This window comes from Danio rerio, chromosome 17 (assembly GCF_049306965.1).
Source record: "Danio rerio strain Tuebingen ecotype United States chromosome 17, GRCz12tu, whole genome shotgun sequence".
Taxonomy (NCBI): domain Eukaryota; kingdom Metazoa; phylum Chordata; class Actinopteri; order Cypriniformes; family Danionidae; genus Danio; species Danio rerio.
This window is the reverse complement of record NC_133192.1, coordinates 1,462,569-1,482,500: the sequence shown is the minus strand read 5'-3', so window position 1 is coordinate 1,482,500 and position 19,932 is coordinate 1,462,569. Positions and strand designations below refer to the sequence as shown.

The 19,932-nt window shown below is 40.2% G+C and overlaps 1 protein-coding gene across 4 annotated transcripts in view; it reads right to left on the bottom strand.

Moving 5' to 3' along the window:
- Positions 1 to 19,932, bottom strand: part of eif2ak4 (eukaryotic translation initiation factor 2 alpha kinase 4) — a 113,202-nt gene that overhangs the window by 33,334 nt on the left and 59,936 nt on the right. For all 4 annotated transcript variants that reach the window (XM_073927947.1, XM_073927948.1, XM_073927945.1 and 1 more), the window contains exons 23-30: positions 17,472 to 17,547; positions 15,242 to 15,363; positions 15,065 to 15,114; positions 8,832 to 9,000; positions 8,572 to 8,688; positions 8,062 to 8,127; positions 3,767 to 3,940; positions 1,269 to 1,403 (exon numbers count right to left, since the gene is read on the bottom strand). In XM_073927947.1, coding sequence (XP_073784048.1) covers positions 1,269 to 1,403; positions 3,767 to 3,940; positions 8,062 to 8,127; positions 8,572 to 8,688; positions 8,832 to 9,000; positions 15,065 to 15,114; positions 15,242 to 15,363; positions 17,472 to 17,547 — 909 coding nt within the window. The remainder of the gene's footprint in view (positions 1 to 1,268; positions 1,404 to 3,766; positions 3,941 to 8,061; positions 8,128 to 8,571; positions 8,689 to 8,831; positions 9,001 to 15,064; positions 15,115 to 15,241; positions 15,364 to 17,471; positions 17,548 to 19,932) is intronic.

The following is a 19,932-nucleotide window of genomic DNA, read 5'->3' as shown; positions in this document are numbered from 1 at the left end:
TTCATATTAGCTGTCAATCACTCAAGGTATTCCGCTGTCAGATGACAGGGAAGGAGCTTTTATGACCACGGGAAATGCAAACGGCTGAAGAGTAAAAACTTAAAGCACACAGGTTTGCAAACTCCACCTAAAGTTGAGGAGCAGATGAGAGCGATCATGACACGTGGTGAATAATGATCCGCCAGCTGAGATCAATCGAGTACGCGCTTTTCAGAGAAGGCGCCCGAATCTCATGCGTTGCGTTCACTGCGTGTTCAGCGCAAATGTCCGCTAAAAGTCCAATCTAATACTGCATCATCACCAAAGAAGCTCGCCTTTACTAAGTTTACACTGAAACTGCGGCTCATCATAACAAAGAGCGGTATTGCGCTGGTGGTCACTGCAAGAATCCTGCTCTGCCTGCTCATAAATTGGGTCGGCTGACTCGCCTGCTTTTCCACAAACACAGAAACATGAAGATCATCTCAGACTGAACCTTTAAATTGACACAAACTGAAACCAAAACTTTTAAAGAGTGATAGAAGTGAGACTTTACTTACTTTCTCTTGTCTATTCTTTCTTGAGGTGTATATTATTATTTTAATTTATTTACTGATGACTGCTTTGCAGCTTTCATCATTGAATTGAATGATTTATTATAATCTTTTGTTTGTTTTGTAGCAGAAATATTATTTATTAATTTGACATGCATATAAAACAGCAGTACAAAATCAATATTTCTTACTGCAATGCTTCATTTTTGTTTGATGCAAACTATACATTTATTTTTCATAAAGTAACAGACTTTTTATAGCAGATATTCATGCACGTTCAAGGCAGCATGATAATGAGAAATGTAATTCATCGTTACTATTATTGTCATTTTCATCATCATTAATATTCTAGAATTATTCAACATTCATTTTGGAATTATTGCACACAAATATCAAGTCATCACAGCATTAGTTAGATAGTTGTTTCTGTTTTTTGTTAGTCCTAATTGATGTTGTTTTAAAATACAATAAATCCCTTAAAATACAATTTGCAGCGGTGTTCATTCATTTTTGGTGGGTGCTCCTAAATTTTTTCTGGTGCTCCTAAATATTTTCTGGTGCTCCTAAATATTTGAAGTTGGGAGCACCGGTGCTACCAAGTAAACAAGTTAATTTCGAGCCCTGTTAATGAACAGGTAAATATGGGTTGGTTTTGTCGTATTAAAATATTGAAATGCTCAGATTTGTTCTGTTAAAACAGTTCAGGTTTGGTCAGTTTATCAGTGTTGATGTTACCAGGTGATCGTAGCGTCCTCCGGCCGCCAGGATATCAGGAACGGTTCGTTTCCGTCTCCTGATGAACGCCACAAACTGGAAGATGACGCCGCAGTGATGCTGGACCTTATAGACCAAACCCAGATTCACCACCACCTGCAAAACACACAACAACACACACTACTATAGCTGAGCGAGTGCAAAATACTGCATACGACATTCAGATGAGAGATCTGCGCTGACTGCGGGCTATATTTCCTGTTGGTTTTGATCCTAAATAAGGACTAAATGTCTGCTGTGTTCTTCTGTAGTTGGTAATATATATGGAGACAGTAAGGGTCTGTATGTGTTCATATATGTTCATTAGGGGTGTAACGATACACTCAGCTCACGATACGATGTGCATCACGATATAAATGTTCACGATTCGATATGCATCACGATATTTGGAATAAAAATTGAAAATTAAACTAAAAATGCAAATTTTACCAAGTAAACTATTTTTTATGTATTTCTTTTGTTTCAACTTGTTAAACTGAACCTTGTTTAAGAAAATAAATTAAACAGGCCTGTCTCTGGAAAATAAAACAATTTAAAAACTTCTTAAAAATATTATCAAAATGACAGAGACAAAATTAAGGAACAATTTAAGTAAAGGTGCAAAAAAAATAAGCTTTCTATTCAATTGAATTTAACAGTAAGAGCTTAAGGCTTTTCTTGGTTACTTGCGTTTTTTGTGTGTGCAAAAAAAAATCCACATTTCCAGGTATTTAATTCATATTTAATTAAATTCATTTAGAGATATCTCTAATTACAATTGTGACTAGTCAAAACTCATTTAGAGATATCTGCAAATATTTTTCAATGGAAGTCAATGGAGGAATATGACTAGTCATAATATATTTGCAGATATCTCCAATCTGATTTCGTACTAGTACAATTGTAATTGCAGATATCACTAATTGTCATTCTGACTAGTCGAATTATAATTATGACTAGTCAAAATATAATTAGAGATATTTCTAAATATATTTATGGATAGTCAGAACAAAGGTTTAAATGCTAAAACGGCTTGCCATACGCGCGCGTCTATCATCCGCCCTCTGTAGTAACAGCTCTTGGTCAGCTCACGTCATGTGTGATTTTGCGGCGGGAACACTATATGAAGACAGAATGATATTTTAGGGTGAATTGTACCTTATAAATACAGTATGTGACTCTTTCAACAGCATTAGGAGGTATCCATGTCGCTGTGCAAAGTATGTAAATCACTGTGAAGACTTTAAAACTTCGGCTATGATTGACCCAGTATGCGTGTCAAAAAGCGGACGAGTCTAAAGCAATGACTGTACAACCGAAATGTTGCCAGACGTCTGATTTTGAGAGGATGGGTCATCCTCTATTTCAGCTTCACTCATCTTGGTCTGCTAACATTACTGCTGCTGCAATCTGAACTCACGTGCGACAGCAGGTGAAACGTAGCTCACGTGCAAACAGCTCAACTAATAAGAGAAAACGGACGTCATATCGTAATCAAATCGTCATAACGCCACCATGCATATTGTGACATTTTTGCATCGCAATAAATCGTACAACGATAAATCGTTACACCCATAAAGTTCATTTATATATTTATTTTATATAATTACAGATGTTACAGTAGGCTATTTCGCCATTTCGTCATTGATCTGCAGTTATAATCAGATCATGTTGATAGAAAGGTTAATAATGAATATTTATACAGTATTTACGCATGTAAAGCATCTGTGTTGTGAGAAGTGCTGCTCATATGATATGTGAACGACCCGTACAGTTTGTATTATATTGCGGTCTGACAGTTTGTATTCATTGAACAGTAAGAATGATTAATAACTCCATATAAAAAAGTCACATCTCGTCTTCAGTTCTGGGCATAGGTGCAATTAGCACACACTACAAGCGTACCGCTGAGTCCGAGTGAACCGCGCTCTGGCACACCTCTTCCAACAAGGCCGAGCCGACTGAACCGAAATAAATTATAAATATATTTTATCAAAATAAACACCAAATGCATCAAAATAGACACCGAATGCATTAAAATAGACACCGAATGCATTAAAATAAAAACCAAATGTACAAAATAAACACCAAATGCATTAAAACAAAAATACAATGCATAAAAATAAAAACTAAATGCATCAAAATAAACACCAAATGCATCAAAATAAATGCATCAAAATAAATGCATCAAAATGCATTAAAATAAACACCAAATGCACAAAAATAAACACCAAATGCATCAAAATAAACACTAGTGTAGGGGAAAAATCAGGGAATTAAACATTTGGCTTAAAGCACTCCCACTTTTCAAACGATCTGGGAAACGGGCATGGGCATGGTTCGGTTAGTATAGTGTGCGCGCAACTTTTTAGGACCCCGGGGACACCCCAATTAAGCAGTTTTATGTGACTGCTCCGTAAAAATATGTGGATGGAAACACAGCTGGTGATAGTCGGCACATATCAGTCTTAATCCATCACCTGCAGCTTCAGGGTCAGCTTCTTCAGCAGGCTGAGCAGCTCCTCCAGATCCTTCAGGCCCTGTTTGGCCATCTGAGAAACAGCCGAGCTCTTCTGTTTGGTCAGAGAGTTGATGAGCGGCAGCAGCTCCTGCAGACCACCCTTCTGCTCGATGAACTTATACAGCGTCTGCATCTGAACACACACACACACCAACACTTATACAGCATCTGCATTTGAACACACACCCCAAAACATCACGTTCTACACCTGAGCAACACCATTCATTGATCCCTGTGTGCTGTTGGGTCGTCTTCATCCACTCTGGGCTGATTTTGAGGCTTAATTTGGCCTCAGCTTTCTCTGTGTTTCAGCAAATGGGATGATTTCTGATGCCAAATCTTATTTTAACACCTACAGTTGAAAGGAGAAGTGTACATATGCTGTATTAAAAGGCACAGCACCATTTAAAAGAGTCAGATGTTAATGTGACTAAACTCTTCCTCTTTTAGGTAAGTGAGGATGATCACATGTGTTTCTGTTCTGTTTAATAGCAGAATAATGAGAGAGATATTGTTTGAGAATTTGTTCTAACTCTTCTTGAAAGTCAAGTTTACACACAATAAGATTATTCTGCCTCTGATAAAGCTCAGATGATGATGTCAAGGTTTTGGAAGTTTCTGATTGGCTGATTGACAACATTTGAGTTAATGTGAGGCACAAGGAAAAGCTCAAACACACTGCTTCCTTGTGTGACAACATGAGAAAATCAAGAAGTCAGAATCAACAACAAAGCCAGATTACAATTTGCTGAATGACACTGCAGACTAATGTTTGGAGACATACTGAAGCAGCATCTCAAGACATCAGCCAGGACATTACAACTTGGCCACAAATGGCTCTTCCAGACAGACCATGAGCCTAAGCATACTGCCAAATGAGTTCAAATGTGCTTTAAGGAAACAGAGTGAATGTTTAGGAGTGGCCATCACAAAGCCCTGAACTCAATCCTATAGAGCAGGGGTTTTCAAAGTGTGAGGCGCGCCTCCCCTGGGGGGCGCCAGAGCATGTCAGGGGAGGCGTGGGAAAAAATATAATATAATAAAAATATAATTGTTAAGTTTAATTATTATATGTATTTTTTATTATATTTAAACGTTTTAATTAAACAAAGCAAAAAAAATACGTCAAATATAAGAAAACCTTTTTTACCCAGAAGGCCATAGCTGTGAATTCACTTCTGTTTGGCAAGCCCGCCAATACAGGTACATGCCTGCTAGTACAATGGGTCGGTTTCTGAGACCCCCCGATTCAAAGCTGTAATGAAGTTCACGGCCCTTTGGCCGCCGGGAAGAAGGAGGCGGAGAACCGACGCAGTTTTAAAATGATTTATTAGGGCTGCCGTTTAAACCAGAACAAACGGACGGCAGCTCCTCACGGAGACAGCCGTCAAACTGAAAGCAAAAGTAAAATATGTCTGGGCCCGGTCCTCTCTCGGCTTCCTCTGCCCTTGTTCCTCCTTTTATGATCCAGGGCTCCTTCCGTGGGATCTGAGGCAGGTGCGCACCGCAGGTGTATCCACTTACGCGGTGGCCTCACTCCGTTCCCACGGCTCTCGGCCACGCCCCCTCGCCACAAAAGCCTTCAAGTTCAGGGCTTAAACCCAAAAGACGACGATATGATGATCAGTATTTGAGTTTAGGATTTACGTGGACAGGACCAGCTGATGAACCACGACCTTTATGTGTGGTTTGTCAAGATATTTTGGCTAATGACAGCATGAGACCCGCTAAACTTCGACTGTTTTGACTGGGATGGACAGTTCTTGGATCTGTTCTATTCATATTGAACCATCATCCTAGTTTTAAAAACGTTATATTAAAATACTTGTTATTACTCTGTAAATAATTGCACTTTCATGCAAATGATGATAAAAGTGAGTTAACAGTCTGACATCTGTCTGTGTCTTTATATATATTGTATGTATATATATATATATATATATATATATATGTGTGTGTGTGTGTGTGTGTGTGTGTGTGTGTGTGTGTGTGTGTGCGTGTTTGGGAGGAGGGGGGCGCCAATGGATAAGTTGTGTCAAAAGGGAGGCCCACTGTCTTAGACTTTGAAAAACCCTGCTATAGAGAATGTGTGTTGAAAAAACTTGTGCAAGCAAGACAGCCTACAAATCCGACTCAGTTACAGCAATTCTGTCAGGAGGAATGGGCCGAAATTCCGAGAGGGTGCTCGCTGCAGAGCCATTTGAGGAGAGATGAGCTCCAGCGAGGGGGAGCATGAGCTGTCGCTCCTCCTCCTGTAATGCCTAGTTCACACTAGAGGATTTTAAGCCTGATTTGAGCCCGATTTGGAAGTTAACGAGCTCGCCGACAGATCGGGCTGTGATCGGGAAGAAATCTGCGGGTGCTCGGCGCTCGCCGCTCTTTATGTGTGAACTACTGAACAACGCATCAACGAGGCTCGCTGACGCGTCGCCGACACCTCGCAGACGGAAATTCAACATTCAGCATGCTAAATATTCCAGAGCAGTCGGCCGACTCAACCCCACGTGTGGTCAGATGTAGTGACGAGCTGCAGCCAATGAGAGAGCATATCAGCATGAGCTGAACGCCTGTGTGTTCAGGAGCTCAGCAGAAACATCTGTGATTGGTCAGAATGGGCATCGGTGTACTCGCTTCATTCTGCGTTAGCACAGACATGAGAGGAGGATATATTAACAGTGGAACTAGAACTCTGTAACTATTAGAATTACCATACTGCTCATTCTGACCGTTCTCATATAAAACGCCATACTGCCACAACATATTTACATTCAAAGCTATTATTGAGATATTAAAATTAAGCTTTGAATGTCTGGCATCATATTTAATGACACTATTACCCTAAAAATATTATCTTTTTTTGGTAATACAGCCTATAAATATGTAGTTAAGATACTAGAACACTTAAAGGTCTTGGCTTTCATTTTCACTTTCAAACAGGACCTATTCGGCACAGAATCTGCTGTTTTGAAAGATATCTGAAGTAAATTGATGTTTTTGCCATCAGAAAGTTTTATTTATGTTAGCAGGAAGTTGCCAGGCAAGAAAATGCACACATATTTAAAGTCACAGTGAAAAGTATCAGACATGCATGCAGTCATTTTAACCAATATGGTAATTTAAGGCAGAAATGCTCAGTTCTTTACTGTTTTGTAATAAAAAAATAACAATGTCAGAAAGAAATACACTGATAGTTAGAAAGCGGCAGGGTGTTATAAATATGTTAGTTTTATTTCAAAGAGTTATAAAATTACAAAAATTAAAAACTCTGTGTATCTATCCACTGGAACCTGCAGATGAGTGATTAATGCGCTGATAAATCAGCTGATTTGACGATGTTTTTAAATGCTTTCTCCAAAGCTTGAAACGCTGTCAGTGATGTCATCAGCACACAAGCAGCCAATAGTGTTCAGCTTTTTCTGACAACTCCTCCCTCAAATTTTCATTGGCTGTGGTTTGGTAGCTTGAATGAGCTGATGGGGAATGAGATGTTGTCAGATCATGTAGTGTGTGACCCCCCTATTGTGGATCATTCACAGAGTGTTGCGTAGTGTGAACACCACAGGAATTAAAAGACACAAAGTCAAGTCATGTAGTGTGAACGGCACAGCGATCTGCTGATGTTTAAAATCCTGTAGTGTGAACTAGGCTTAAGCTGTTTTAATGCGTACACCAACCCCACCCCTAACCCTACCCCCAGTGACATCACTCGTAGAAGAGGTGCAAAAAAGGTGGAGCTCAAGCTTAAGCTCCCCCTCGCTGGAGCTCACCTCTCCTCAAATGGCTCTGCAGCGAGCACCACTTGGAAATTCCTGCAAACTATTGAGAGAACCTTGTGGAAGGAGACCCAAAACATTTGACCAAAGTCATGCAGTTTAAAAGAAAAGCAAAAATACGAAGGAAATGTGTGTACACTTCTGTCTAGAAATTCTCTCATTTTTCTGGCATTTAGCAAATGTAGATCATTTAGGGAATCCTGACAGACCTAAAACAGTAAACATTTACGCTCCATTTACACGGGGCGTCAGCTTAAACGCTTCCCATTCACTTTGAATGGGTGATGTCAGGCGTTGCCGAACTGCCGTTGCTGAAGTGCATTGTGGATCCGTCTGCGCCGCTTCACTCAAACTAACCCATATGCCGCCAGAGGGGTATATTCACACACTGCTCCCTAACTAGTGTTCAATAAAGAGATGTTCCCCCTTAAGACAAAACAGCAGAGTGGTGTGGTGCTCTGGATGTGAGTGAGTGACTTACGCTGTTGTTGGACAGGGACAGGTTACAGAACTTGGCTTCCACTTCTCGCTTGGTCAGTTTCTCACTCTGTGTGTGTGTGTGGAGGTGAAGAGACACACAAACACACTTCAGTTACAGAAGAGCCTGTGTTACTGACAGTACAGACACACTGAATCTGAGACGCACACTACTGACGCTGTTCACACACACACACACGCATACACGCACACAAAACCATAGACACACACACATACACACGCACACACACACACACATACAGCAACACAGACAAACACACAAGCATATGTAAAAAGCATCATAAGAGAATTTTAATTTCATCTGTGCACGGTGTGTGTGTGTGTGTGTGTGTGTGTGTGTGTGTGTGTGTCTATGATTTTGTGTGCGTGTGTGACAGACACAACGAAAGAGTGTAAAATTGTGTGTGTCCATCTATGTGTGTGTGTGTGTGTGTGTGTGTGTGTGTGTGTATCCGAGCGTGTGTGTCTCTCTCTCTGTGTGTGTGTTTCTCACCATGGCGTCACACAGTATATTGGATGCGTGTGTGAGCTTGTCCTCTGGGACTCCGCTGTGCAGCAGGATGGCCTTCAGCAGACTGGTGTGGTTCAGGTGAATGGTGTAGTTTCTGTCCTGAAACACACACACACACACACACACACACAGTCATTCAGACACAGCAGATCCTCTACAGATACAGATTAAGCATGGATTCTCCAGAAGTGTGTGGGTGTGTGTGTGTGCGCACATGTGTGTCACTGTGTGTGTGCGTGCACCTGCAGTGCGCTGAACTCCTGGATGACCTCACTGACGGTGTAAATGGCCTCGGCGTCCGGCATCAGAGAGCTGCTGACGGGGATGATGATGTCGAACGCACACTCCAGCAGCTCACGAGGGTGAACACGGTCCAGCTTACGAGGCCGGAACACACGTTCAATGCTGTACCTACACACACACGCACACACACACACACACACACACACACACAACAGTGCAGCATCAGGAGTGAATTTACCTCTAGTATGAGCTGAATCATTCATAAACACTACTGCAGATGACAGTGTGAGCTCCTATTGTTAATCACAACACTATAATATAATATAATAAACATTATTATAGCATGCAGGATCTCTGAACAGAAGACAGTCAAGACATTTAAAACATCATACAAACTCCAAATGCTTAAAGGGCACCTATTGTCCCCCTTTATTAAGATTTAAAGGGCAGCTATGATGAAAATCATCTTCAGTGAGCTGTTTGGACAGAGCTGTGTGTAGTATAGTGTGTCCACATTCATATTGGGCTGATAGAAACACAATAAGCCTCTTTATTTAATCTCCTGATGTAACAGGATTATTTTGGATATATTGATTTCACTATATTTTCCTCCTGTTTACTTACTGTTCATATAAAATTGTTTTGTGTTCACATTATAAATGTAAAATGAGTCTGTAAAGTGGGTTAACGTCAAGGTGGTATAGTCCAAGCAGCCATACCTGTTGCACTATTGCTTGAGCGGTCTTTCCACCTTTACCTTGAACTAAGGAGGTATGCTCTACCTGTTCCATATTGAACTTGGCTCTGGCCATAATTAACACACACACAAATACATATTTAAGTAAATCATTTGTTATATTTACTGATGTAAAAACGTTAAAAATTTTATTTTTGTTGACAGTGTACATTAAGGGCTCTATCATACACCCGGCGCAGTGTGGCGCAAGGCGTGGCGCAGTAGTCTTTTGATAGTTTCAGCTTGGTGCAAGAGTGGTTGAGGCGTTGCGCTACGCTGTTTAAATAGCAAATGCATTAGCGCTCATTTGTGTGCTCATAGGCGTTCTGGTCTAAAAAGGAGACGTTCTGAGGCGGACCGCTGGCGCGTTGCTATTTTGAGAAACTATAATAGATTTTTCATTAGACCAAAACAAACCCGGTCTAAACTCAGAGTTGCGCCTCGCTTACACACTGCTTAATACACACAAGAGAGCAATAGGCAAATATCTTTACATATGAAAAAACGTAAATATTAAGGATATATATAGGATATAATAAGAATAGATATAGGATATAAATATAAAGGATTAAAATATTACAAAACATATTATTTTCTAGCCTACATAAATATGAAAAATCACTGCTTTTATGTCTTCTTCATCTCGGGAGGCTTTTTCAGTTCATTCAGGACTATTAGCTTCTGTATAATGTTATTATTATTAGCAGTATTATTTATTATATCCATATTTATATTTGTTTTATTAAAAACAAGCTTAGATTTGTCCACCTGTCAGGTTTTAGACTATATGGGGCACAGCATGTGTTTTAGGATATAACTCAGGTTTTTGAGCACACTTCATTATTATTGTTCATTTATTCGTTTGCTGGAAATTAGAACTGAATTTAGAAATAGTTTTGAAACGAATATTTGCGCTTAACAAACAAAAGTATTTATTTATAGACTAATTGATGTCTGTGCGTAAAGGTTTCCCTATCTAAGAGCGAAAGTAGATCCATTATCTCTCATTCTCACGCAGTAGATGCTCTGTTTAACTGTTTTCTGTTAAAAAACTGTGAACTGTTTGCTGGTGAAATGCTCAGTTTTTCCACTTAGACTTACTTTGCGTCCTGTAAATAGCGAATGTGCTCTTAAAGGGAATGGGAGATGAGACTCTGATTGGTTTATTCTCTAAACACACCTATAACTCATTAAGAAAATAAACTCAACCCTTTTAGACCATGCGCCACGGCGCAAAGCAGATTTCTCTTTCTTAAATTAGCAAAAATGCGTTCTGACACGCCCTGAAAGTGTTTGCGCCCTGCGTTTTGAGCATGAACCGTCAAAATAGAGCCCTTAATGTAATGAGCTGACGATCTCATAATAACAATCTCCGTGCAGGTATGCATTTATGATTTTTATTTTGACAATGTAATATGTGGATTGTCACTGTTCACATGCTGGTTTTTGTAATTGTGAGAGCTAGTTTTCTCTTTTTCTTTTCCACCTTTACCTTGAACGAAGGAGTGTACATTTAATGTAATGAGCTGAAGCTGCCGATCTCATAATAACATTCTCTGTGCAGACTCAAAACGGTGTCCTCTCGTCATTAACTACACTACACAATGCAGAGCAAAAGAGCGTACGGTTACACTGACATTAAAATAGGATGCAAAGCCCTCTTATTTTGAGGCTGACCGCAATGTGACATAGGAGTGCGGTTTCCGCACCCACTGAATTGATTGACAGCCGTTAATTAACATGTCTCCATGGTAACACATATAATCATATCAACAAGACAGAACGCGTACAAAGCAAGCGGGATAAGAAGATCTGTTCAGCTCTCTGTGATCATCAGTCATCATTAAATGTGATCAAAAATGAGATTCACAAGTTCACACGTGTTTAAAACAGAGCATGTTAATGAATTACAGCGATTTTACAGTCTTTAATAGCACAGCTGCATGTCAGAACAATTATAAAAGAAGACACTTCAATCCTGGTTTGTGGACGTTAAATCAGGTTTATTCTGTACATTAACATAACAGATATCCATACAGCAGTGGAGATTAACCTGCATCCTGACACATTTGCTGTGCAAAAACAGGCACACACAGAGCGCGCGTATAACTTTGCACTGTGTGGGAACTTTGTAACGACATTGTGTGTGACTCATCGTTGCAAAAAGGCTTGAATTAACTCCACAACAAATACATCAAATAATCATTGGGAAAGTTCTTACTGTAGTATTTCTCACAAACGCGAGATCCGCTTCATGTCTGTCACTGTGCTGTTTATCTGACGCAGCCGAGGCGGAAACGGAGGCACACTCTGACAGGCATGTGGGAACGATGGGCGGGTAGATCCAGCATTAAAGGCACACAAACACGGCTACAAGGTGTTCAGAGCAGAAAATCCAACATTCTGATAGCTCTAATGGGTAATCTGATGGATGTTTGAGCTGAAACTTTACAGACACATTCTGGAGACAGAAAAGACTGATATTACATCTTGAAAAAGTGGTACAATAGGTGCCCTTTAAGATAAGTCTTTTGTGCCTCAAGAACACAGAGTTGCAATGATGAGTCACACACAATGTTATTAGAATTCTCACGCATGCACACACACACACACACAGCAGACACACACACTTTGCACTGTTTTTGTACAGCAAAGGTGACAGGATACACATTAATCTCCACTGCTGTATGGATAAGTGTTATGTTAATGTACATAATAAACCTGATTTAAAGGGTCACGAAACACCAGAACACATGTGTTGAGCTGTTGACAGTGGTATATGTGTCCCACACTGCTATAAACACTATTAGGACACCTATATTTCACTAAAAAGTGAAAAATAGTTGTTTTTGCGTTATATCGAGCAAATGTGTTCTTCCGGTCTGAAACTAGTTTTTGAAGCTGCGTCACGGACATGAGATCTTAGCGTGTATTCCAGCGTGTAGACTGGACGTCTGTACCTGGGAGTTCCTTATGACGTCTCTGAGTGTGCTGCATTAATGCATGAGTAAGGCTTGGTTCAAACCAATCAGCGTGCTCTATTATGTATGCGGTGCAACTTCATTAATATGCATGCTAGCTTCGAAGACTGTTTTTACCAGTTACAGTGTTCAGACGGCAGGGAGTCGACATGTTGTGTTGCCAAGCGAGAAAACAAGAATTGTTTGGAGATACAGGTCGTCAGTGTTGCTTTTATAATGTGCTGCAGTGAAGGTTTTGTTTTCATTTTCCCGCTATGAGAGCGCAGCTGGACTCACCTGTGGATCAGTGCACAGAAATACATGTCTAAGGAACATTGTTTACCCGAGAGCTTCTCCCATCTTTTAATGGTGAAATCCGGATTTGCAGCTCATCTTCTCTTAATAAAGATGCTGCTCCAGTTGGTGCTGATTGTCCTGTCTCTACAGATTTGGTAAGGGATCGATTAGTGGTTTTTGTTTGTTTATTCAGAGGCAAAGTGAGTTGGTATGGTCAGCAGTACTCTTTCAGTGTTTAAAGACAGACCTTAGTCAAATGATTTCTAAGTTAATAAAGTTTACAGTGTGTTAACATCACTACAATATTATGGACTGAAAGATCTGCTGTAAATGCTAAAATCTAAAAGTCCACCATTTAATAATTTGGCAAATAATTTGATTACTGATGTCCATGTAAACACAGTCATTGTCTGTCTCCTCTGCGTCTGTGTGTGTTTTGCCTCTGTGAAAATCAGCATGTGCCCAAACTGACACTCCCCATTTTTATGCACATTTTTACAGACCTTCCCGCTTTCCCCTCCTCCGACACTCCCCCTAAACAGAGCTGGACACGCCCACTTTCCTGACTTTTTCCAAAGTAGAGGTGTGAAAACACCCTGCTGAAACAAGGGGCTTTCATGGCCCTTTAACGTCTACAAACTGAGGCCCCGTTTACACTAGTGTGTTTTAGTTTTAAAACGGCGTTGTAGAATGAAAACGATCCGCGTCCACACTCGCGTTTTACCCAGCGTTTCTGAACTGCTCTCCGTCCACACCAAAACGCTGAAAACGCACATCACGTGACCACACACACACTCTCAGGCAAGCGCTGCAGCCCATCTACCCAGATGAGAGCTCTGCTAGTCGGACTTCTCATCAAGCATCTCCCGCTGGATCTAATCTCACTATATTTATTAAACGGGATATTTCATTCATCTTGTTGTCTTTATCTAACGACATATTCCCTGACTTTGGTCATTGGAATCTATTACTTGTTCTCAGGTAACGTGTTTTGGCTGAGCGCAAAGATAAATTAATGATTAATGTAAGCACGTAGCCTATTCTGTATATTGACTGATCGCTTGCCTTAATTCCTATAATGTATAAACTTATTGTGTTATACTTTTATAATGGCCATTATCGATTATTAAAACTGATATTCAGCAAAAGAGAGGGTTTCGTATTTTCACTGAGATTGAAAGGAGGCCGTTGTTAGAGATTGTTGTTTTGTTATAAATATCCACACAGTGACGATGACGCTCATATATGCAGCACGACGCCTCAACATTTCTGCTGTCTGTTAAGTTGCTAATATTAAAATGAAAATAGGCAGTTCCTTAAATCATGTTTACATTTTATTGCTGAGAAAGTGAAACAACGTAGCCAGGGTGATGTGAATGAAGTTATAAAGTACACTGTTCCCTTTGAAGATTTACCCGTGTCCTCGGTATAGTCTGTTTTCCATATCAAACTGAGAAGAAGAGACTGCAGCCTTGATCAAACTTGCGAAGTCTGAACTTACATGGAGAGAATGCAGGACTGAACTGTGTGTGTTAGGCTACTTAATATTCAGGAAAAGCCCCAATCAGAGAGGCGAATGTCTGCAGCCCCGCCTCCGTTTTCAGATGTTTCCGTTTTCCATCATCCACACTGAGACGGAGCAGCAGCGTTTCAGAATGAAAACGGCCTCTCCAGCGTTTTCGCAACGCTCTGTTTTCAGCGCTCGAGAACTCTGGCGTAGTGTGGACGGTTGGCTAAAACGCATTAGTGTAATCGGGGCCTGGGATTAAAGCGTCTTCCTTTATAATTGTGCTGACATGCAGCTGTGCTGATAAAGACTGTAAAATCGCTGTGATTTAAACACATGTAAACTTGTGAAACTCACTCTTGATGACTGATGATCACAGAGAGCTGAACAGATCTTTTAATCCCGTTTGCTCTGCGCACGTCCTGTCTTGTTGATATGATTATACGCCTTTCTACGGAGAATGTTAATACGTGGCTGTCGATCAATTCAGTGGGCGGGGAAACCTCACTCCTACGTCACGTTGCAGTCGGCCTCAAAATGAGAGGGCTTTACAACCTATTTTAACATCAGGAAGTCTTAAAAAAGAGGCTTATTGTGTTTCTATCAGCCCAATATGACTGTGGACACACTATACTACACACAGCTCTGTCCAAACAGCTCACAATAGATGATTTTCATCATAGCTGCCCTTTAATATCAGACAGTGATGTGCACAGAGAGAGAGAGTTGTACCTTTTGAGATGTGAGATGTTGTTTCTGGCCACAAATCTAGCAAACGCCAGCTGATGAGAGAGAGATGCTTTTAATCATCATTCATTTACAGATATTTCTCATATATTCCTTCTCTTCAGACTGATTCTGTGAGTGTGTGTGTGTGTGTGTGTGTGTGTGTGTGTGTATGTGTCTCACCCTGAGGTCATACGGCAGAGAGACCAGCATGCCACTGTGATCCATGAAACACGCCGTCTCACAGCCTTCATATAGACGCCTGTTCCTGGGCAAGAGCAACGGCGTCTGCAGACGCACTGCACCTGAACACACACACACACACACACCCATTCACACGCATACGCATACACACACACGCGCACACACACACACACACAAGCAAGAACACATGCAGCCACATACAAACATGCATGCATACACACAAGCACGCACATATACATACATGCCCACAAAAGCACATGCGCAGAAACACACGTCCACAAAAACACACACACACAAGCATGCACACACACCCACACAGACACACACACGTGTACACACACACACGCCCAAACGCATGCACACAAACACATGCGCACACACATGCACATATGCAAGCAAGAACGCACACAAAAGCACATGCACACAGCACACATGAACAAACACACACAGACATGCACAAACACACACACAAGCAAGCAAGAACACATGCGCGTGCACACACAAGTGTACACACATACACGTATGCACACACAAGCACATGCACACACCCATGCACAAAATCACACAAATCACACACACACATGCATGCATTACAACAGTACATGTGATCAAACACACACACACACACACAAGCACACACACATATATATGAACACGCACACAAAGACATGCACAAAAACACACATAAGCAGGCATGCAGGCACACACACACACACACACACACACACAGAAACAAAACTGAAAAACTTTTGTTGTTTCTTTTTGTCGTTCTTGGCCTACTTTTAAAATGTGGGCTGGGTGGGTAATGATGCACCATCTCATGCTTAGGACTACACCACTGGTTGTAAGGGTTACAAAATATTAGTATATTACAATTGTACTTGGGTGGCACGGTGGCTCAGTGGTTAGCACTGTGGCTTCAAAGCAAGGAGGTCACTGGTTCAAGCCTCGGTTGGGTCAGTTGGCGTTTCTGTGTGGAGTTTGCATGTTCTCCCCGTGTTGGCGTGGGTTTCCTCCGGGTGCTCCGGTTTCCCCCACAGTCCAAACACATGCACTATAGGGGAACTGATCAACTAAACTGGCCGTAGTATGTGTGTGTGTATGTGTGTGTGTGTGTGTGTGTGTGTGTGTGTGTGTGTGTGTGTGTGTGTGTTTGTGTGTGTCCCAGTACTGGGTTGTGGCAAAACATATGCTGGTTAAGTTGACGGTTCATTCTACTGTGGCGGGCCCTGATGAATATAGGAACTAAGCCGAACAGAAAATGAAGGAAGGAATAAATAATTGTACTTCTTTATTGTCAAATATTAACTATATTTTGGTGCATTGCTGGTGAATAAAACCCTCTGCAGGTTAGCTTGCCACTCTTTACACTCAAATATATATATTAATAATATTGTGTATATATTTTTCGATCAGGTGTAAAGATGTATGCATGTATTTAATATATTATAATCTTATTTGATAATCATACTGAGCCACACTGCAAAGCCATTTAATTCTGCATTAACACATAGTGGGCTTTTTTTTTTAAAGCACATCCCTAATAATAATAGTGTTAATAACTCATCTCTAATAACTTCTCTTTGTCATGATGACAGCACATAATATTAGACTAGATATTCTTCAAGACACTAGTGTTCAGCTTACAGTGACATGTAAAGGCTTCTCTAGGGTAATTAGGGTAAAGTTAGGGTAATTAGGCAAGTCATTGTATAACAGTGGATTGTTCTGGAGACAATCCAACACTAATATTGCTGAAGGGGCCAATAATATTGACCTTAACATGGCTTTAAAACTATTAAGAACTGCTTTTATTCTAGCTGAAATAAAACAAATCAGACTTTCTCCAGAAGAACAAATATTAGAGGAAATACTGTAAAAACTCTTACTCTGGATCTGTTCAACATTATAAAAGAATAATTAAATATTGTACAGAATGGCTAATAAGTTCACCCTAAAGATGCATTTGATTTAATGAATCAGTTCAAAAGACTCTAATGACTCCTTTGATTCCTCCTTGTGATCCCTGGTTTGGGTTCTGACCCGGGTAAATTCGAGTTTACTTTGAGATTTGGGCTTAAAAAGGCGACTGTGAAAATGAGCTTTTACACAGACCTTGGGAAATATAAGAATAAAGATTTGGCAGGAGTGCGAATTTAGTTGTATTTGTATGTACCTGATCTGAACACACAAGTTTTGATTGGCTCACCGTGTCGTCTGAAGATCCTGGTGACGGTTTCATACACGTACTGCTGCAGTTTAGCAGAGGCCAGGTGAAAACTGCCCTGCAAACACAAGCAGATCAGTCAGAAAACACACACACACAGCGCCTCCTGCTGGAGCTCATCTACACACACAACGGCTGCAAAACAGATTACTTTTTAACAAAGATCACCAGCTAATTCTGTTCTCATGTTCACATTTATTTGTTTATTTTAATAAATTTTATTTAAAAACTACACCTGAGTATTTTCTTTTACAATCTAATGTACAGGGTGGGCCATTTATATGGATACACCTAAATGAAATGGGAATGGTTGGTGATATTAGCGTCCTGTTTGTGGCACATTAGTATTTACATTTTACATTTAGTCATTTAGCAGACGCTTTTGTCCAAAGCGACTTAGAAATGAGGACAAGGAAGCAATTTACACAACTAAGAGCAACAATGAATAAGTGCTGTAGGCAAGTTTCAGGTCTGTAAAGTCTAAGAAGGGAAGTATTAGTAGTATTAGTATTATTATTATTTATTTATTTATTTTTGTACAGTTAGTGTGATATTCAAAGAGGCAATTGCAGATTAGGAAGGGAAGTGGAGACTAAATAGTTGAGTTTTTAGTCGTTTCTTGAAAGTAGTGAGTGACTCTGCTGTTCTGATGCAGTTAGGGAGTTCATTCCACCAACTGGGCAGATTGAGCGTGAGCGTTCGCGAAAGTGATTTTTTCCCTCTTTGGGATGGAACCACGAGTGAGGGGGCTGTCTGTGTGAGTGTTGACAGGTCTCATGCACACAGAAATGAAACAGGTAAATGAGAGTGGTTTTTCCACTACTTAATCTGGATATAGAGTTGCTCTTCAGTGTTTGGACTCTCAGTAGTGATTATTAAACCACACTGAACTGAACTTAAACACTGAAAACTGAACTGACACCGTTTCAGTTTACTATGATCTTCTATGTGAAGCTGCTTTGACACAATCCACATTGTAAAAGCGTTATTCAAATGAAGGTGAATTGAATTGAATTAATTGATTGCAGATGTTTGTTTATATTGGGCTGATACAAAAGAAGTATAAAAGTAATAGATAATAATAGTAAAAAAAACATGTCACTAAATATGCTTTGGCAGCCATTATTATACCCGGCACAATAAAGCACAAGACATCTTTCCATAACATGTTGCTTTTTTTTAGACCAACGCAACCATAACCATAACCTGTTTTCTGTCACGTTGTTTAAATAGCAAATCCAGTGTTTCCTCTAGAACGTTTTCCAGCTGTGGCAGCAGGTCTTTTACACAAATCTACCAACTACCTATGGCGTTATTTCAATGGAGAAATGTGGTGAGCGCAGTATTACACGTCGGGATCGCATTTATGTAAGGGTAATATGAGCATGCCAATCTCTGCTTACACGCCGATTTCCTCTGCTCGTGCACAAAGCTTCTTGCACGCCCTCAAACAGGCTATCAAGCGCAGATCTTCCTATGCGCTCTCAGATAAACACTGCTGAAGTGCGATTTAGCGCATTTATGTAGCGAGTATGTCTCCAACATTTATTAGATTTGCTAGGAACATTTATGAATGTCTCCAATAGACCTAGAGTGTGGGATTAATGCGTCCTGAAGTAAAGTGAAATGGCAGTAAACTCCAGCAAGATAACGTTAAAGTCTTTGTATGCAGAATCACAGACCTTTATCTAGAAATAAAGTATAATTAGGAAACTGTGATCATCTTAACTGTAAGCTACGTCGTGTTTGCTGGACACATGCATCGCGCACCTGTCAGTGAGTCAGTCTGTCTGTCAGCACGTCAACTTAAAGTGTTAAACACATGGCGCACAGCACTACTACGGTTACAGTAAAGTTCGCACTGTTATAATTCACTTACCTTTTAATGCGTTCAATGCGATTATAACCCACTATTAAAAACAACAACAACAATGAATGAATGTTTTGAATTAATGAGAAGCTGTAATGTAGTCGTGGCAGGATGAATTTTGGTGTGGCGCCCCGCCATGGAAGAATGAATGTAGCAGAAAACCATGCAATCCATTTGCGCCACTTTGTGGACTGATGAGTGTTTCAGTGTAGAAAAGAGGTGTGTTAAGGCGCATTGATGGTGCATTGCTTTTTTTGAGGAGCTAAAATAGACTGTTAGTTGTGCGCCTCACTTACACATTTCTTAAAACACACAGGATGTACAGCAATATACAAATATTTTTACAGATGAAAAAGAATTAACCTCTTAAACTCTGCTGCTATTTAGGAATTTCCGCCTGGATTTTGTCTACCCAAATTTAAAAGCTTCCTAAATCCACATGCAGAGGTGTAAATGCTAAAATTTGGTTTCATTTCAAAGAAAACCCTTTGAATTTTCATAAAATATCTGTATATGTCGTCTGTGTTATAATAAGCACCTAAAAAAGAGGCACTTTTTGTATTTTTTTTTAGA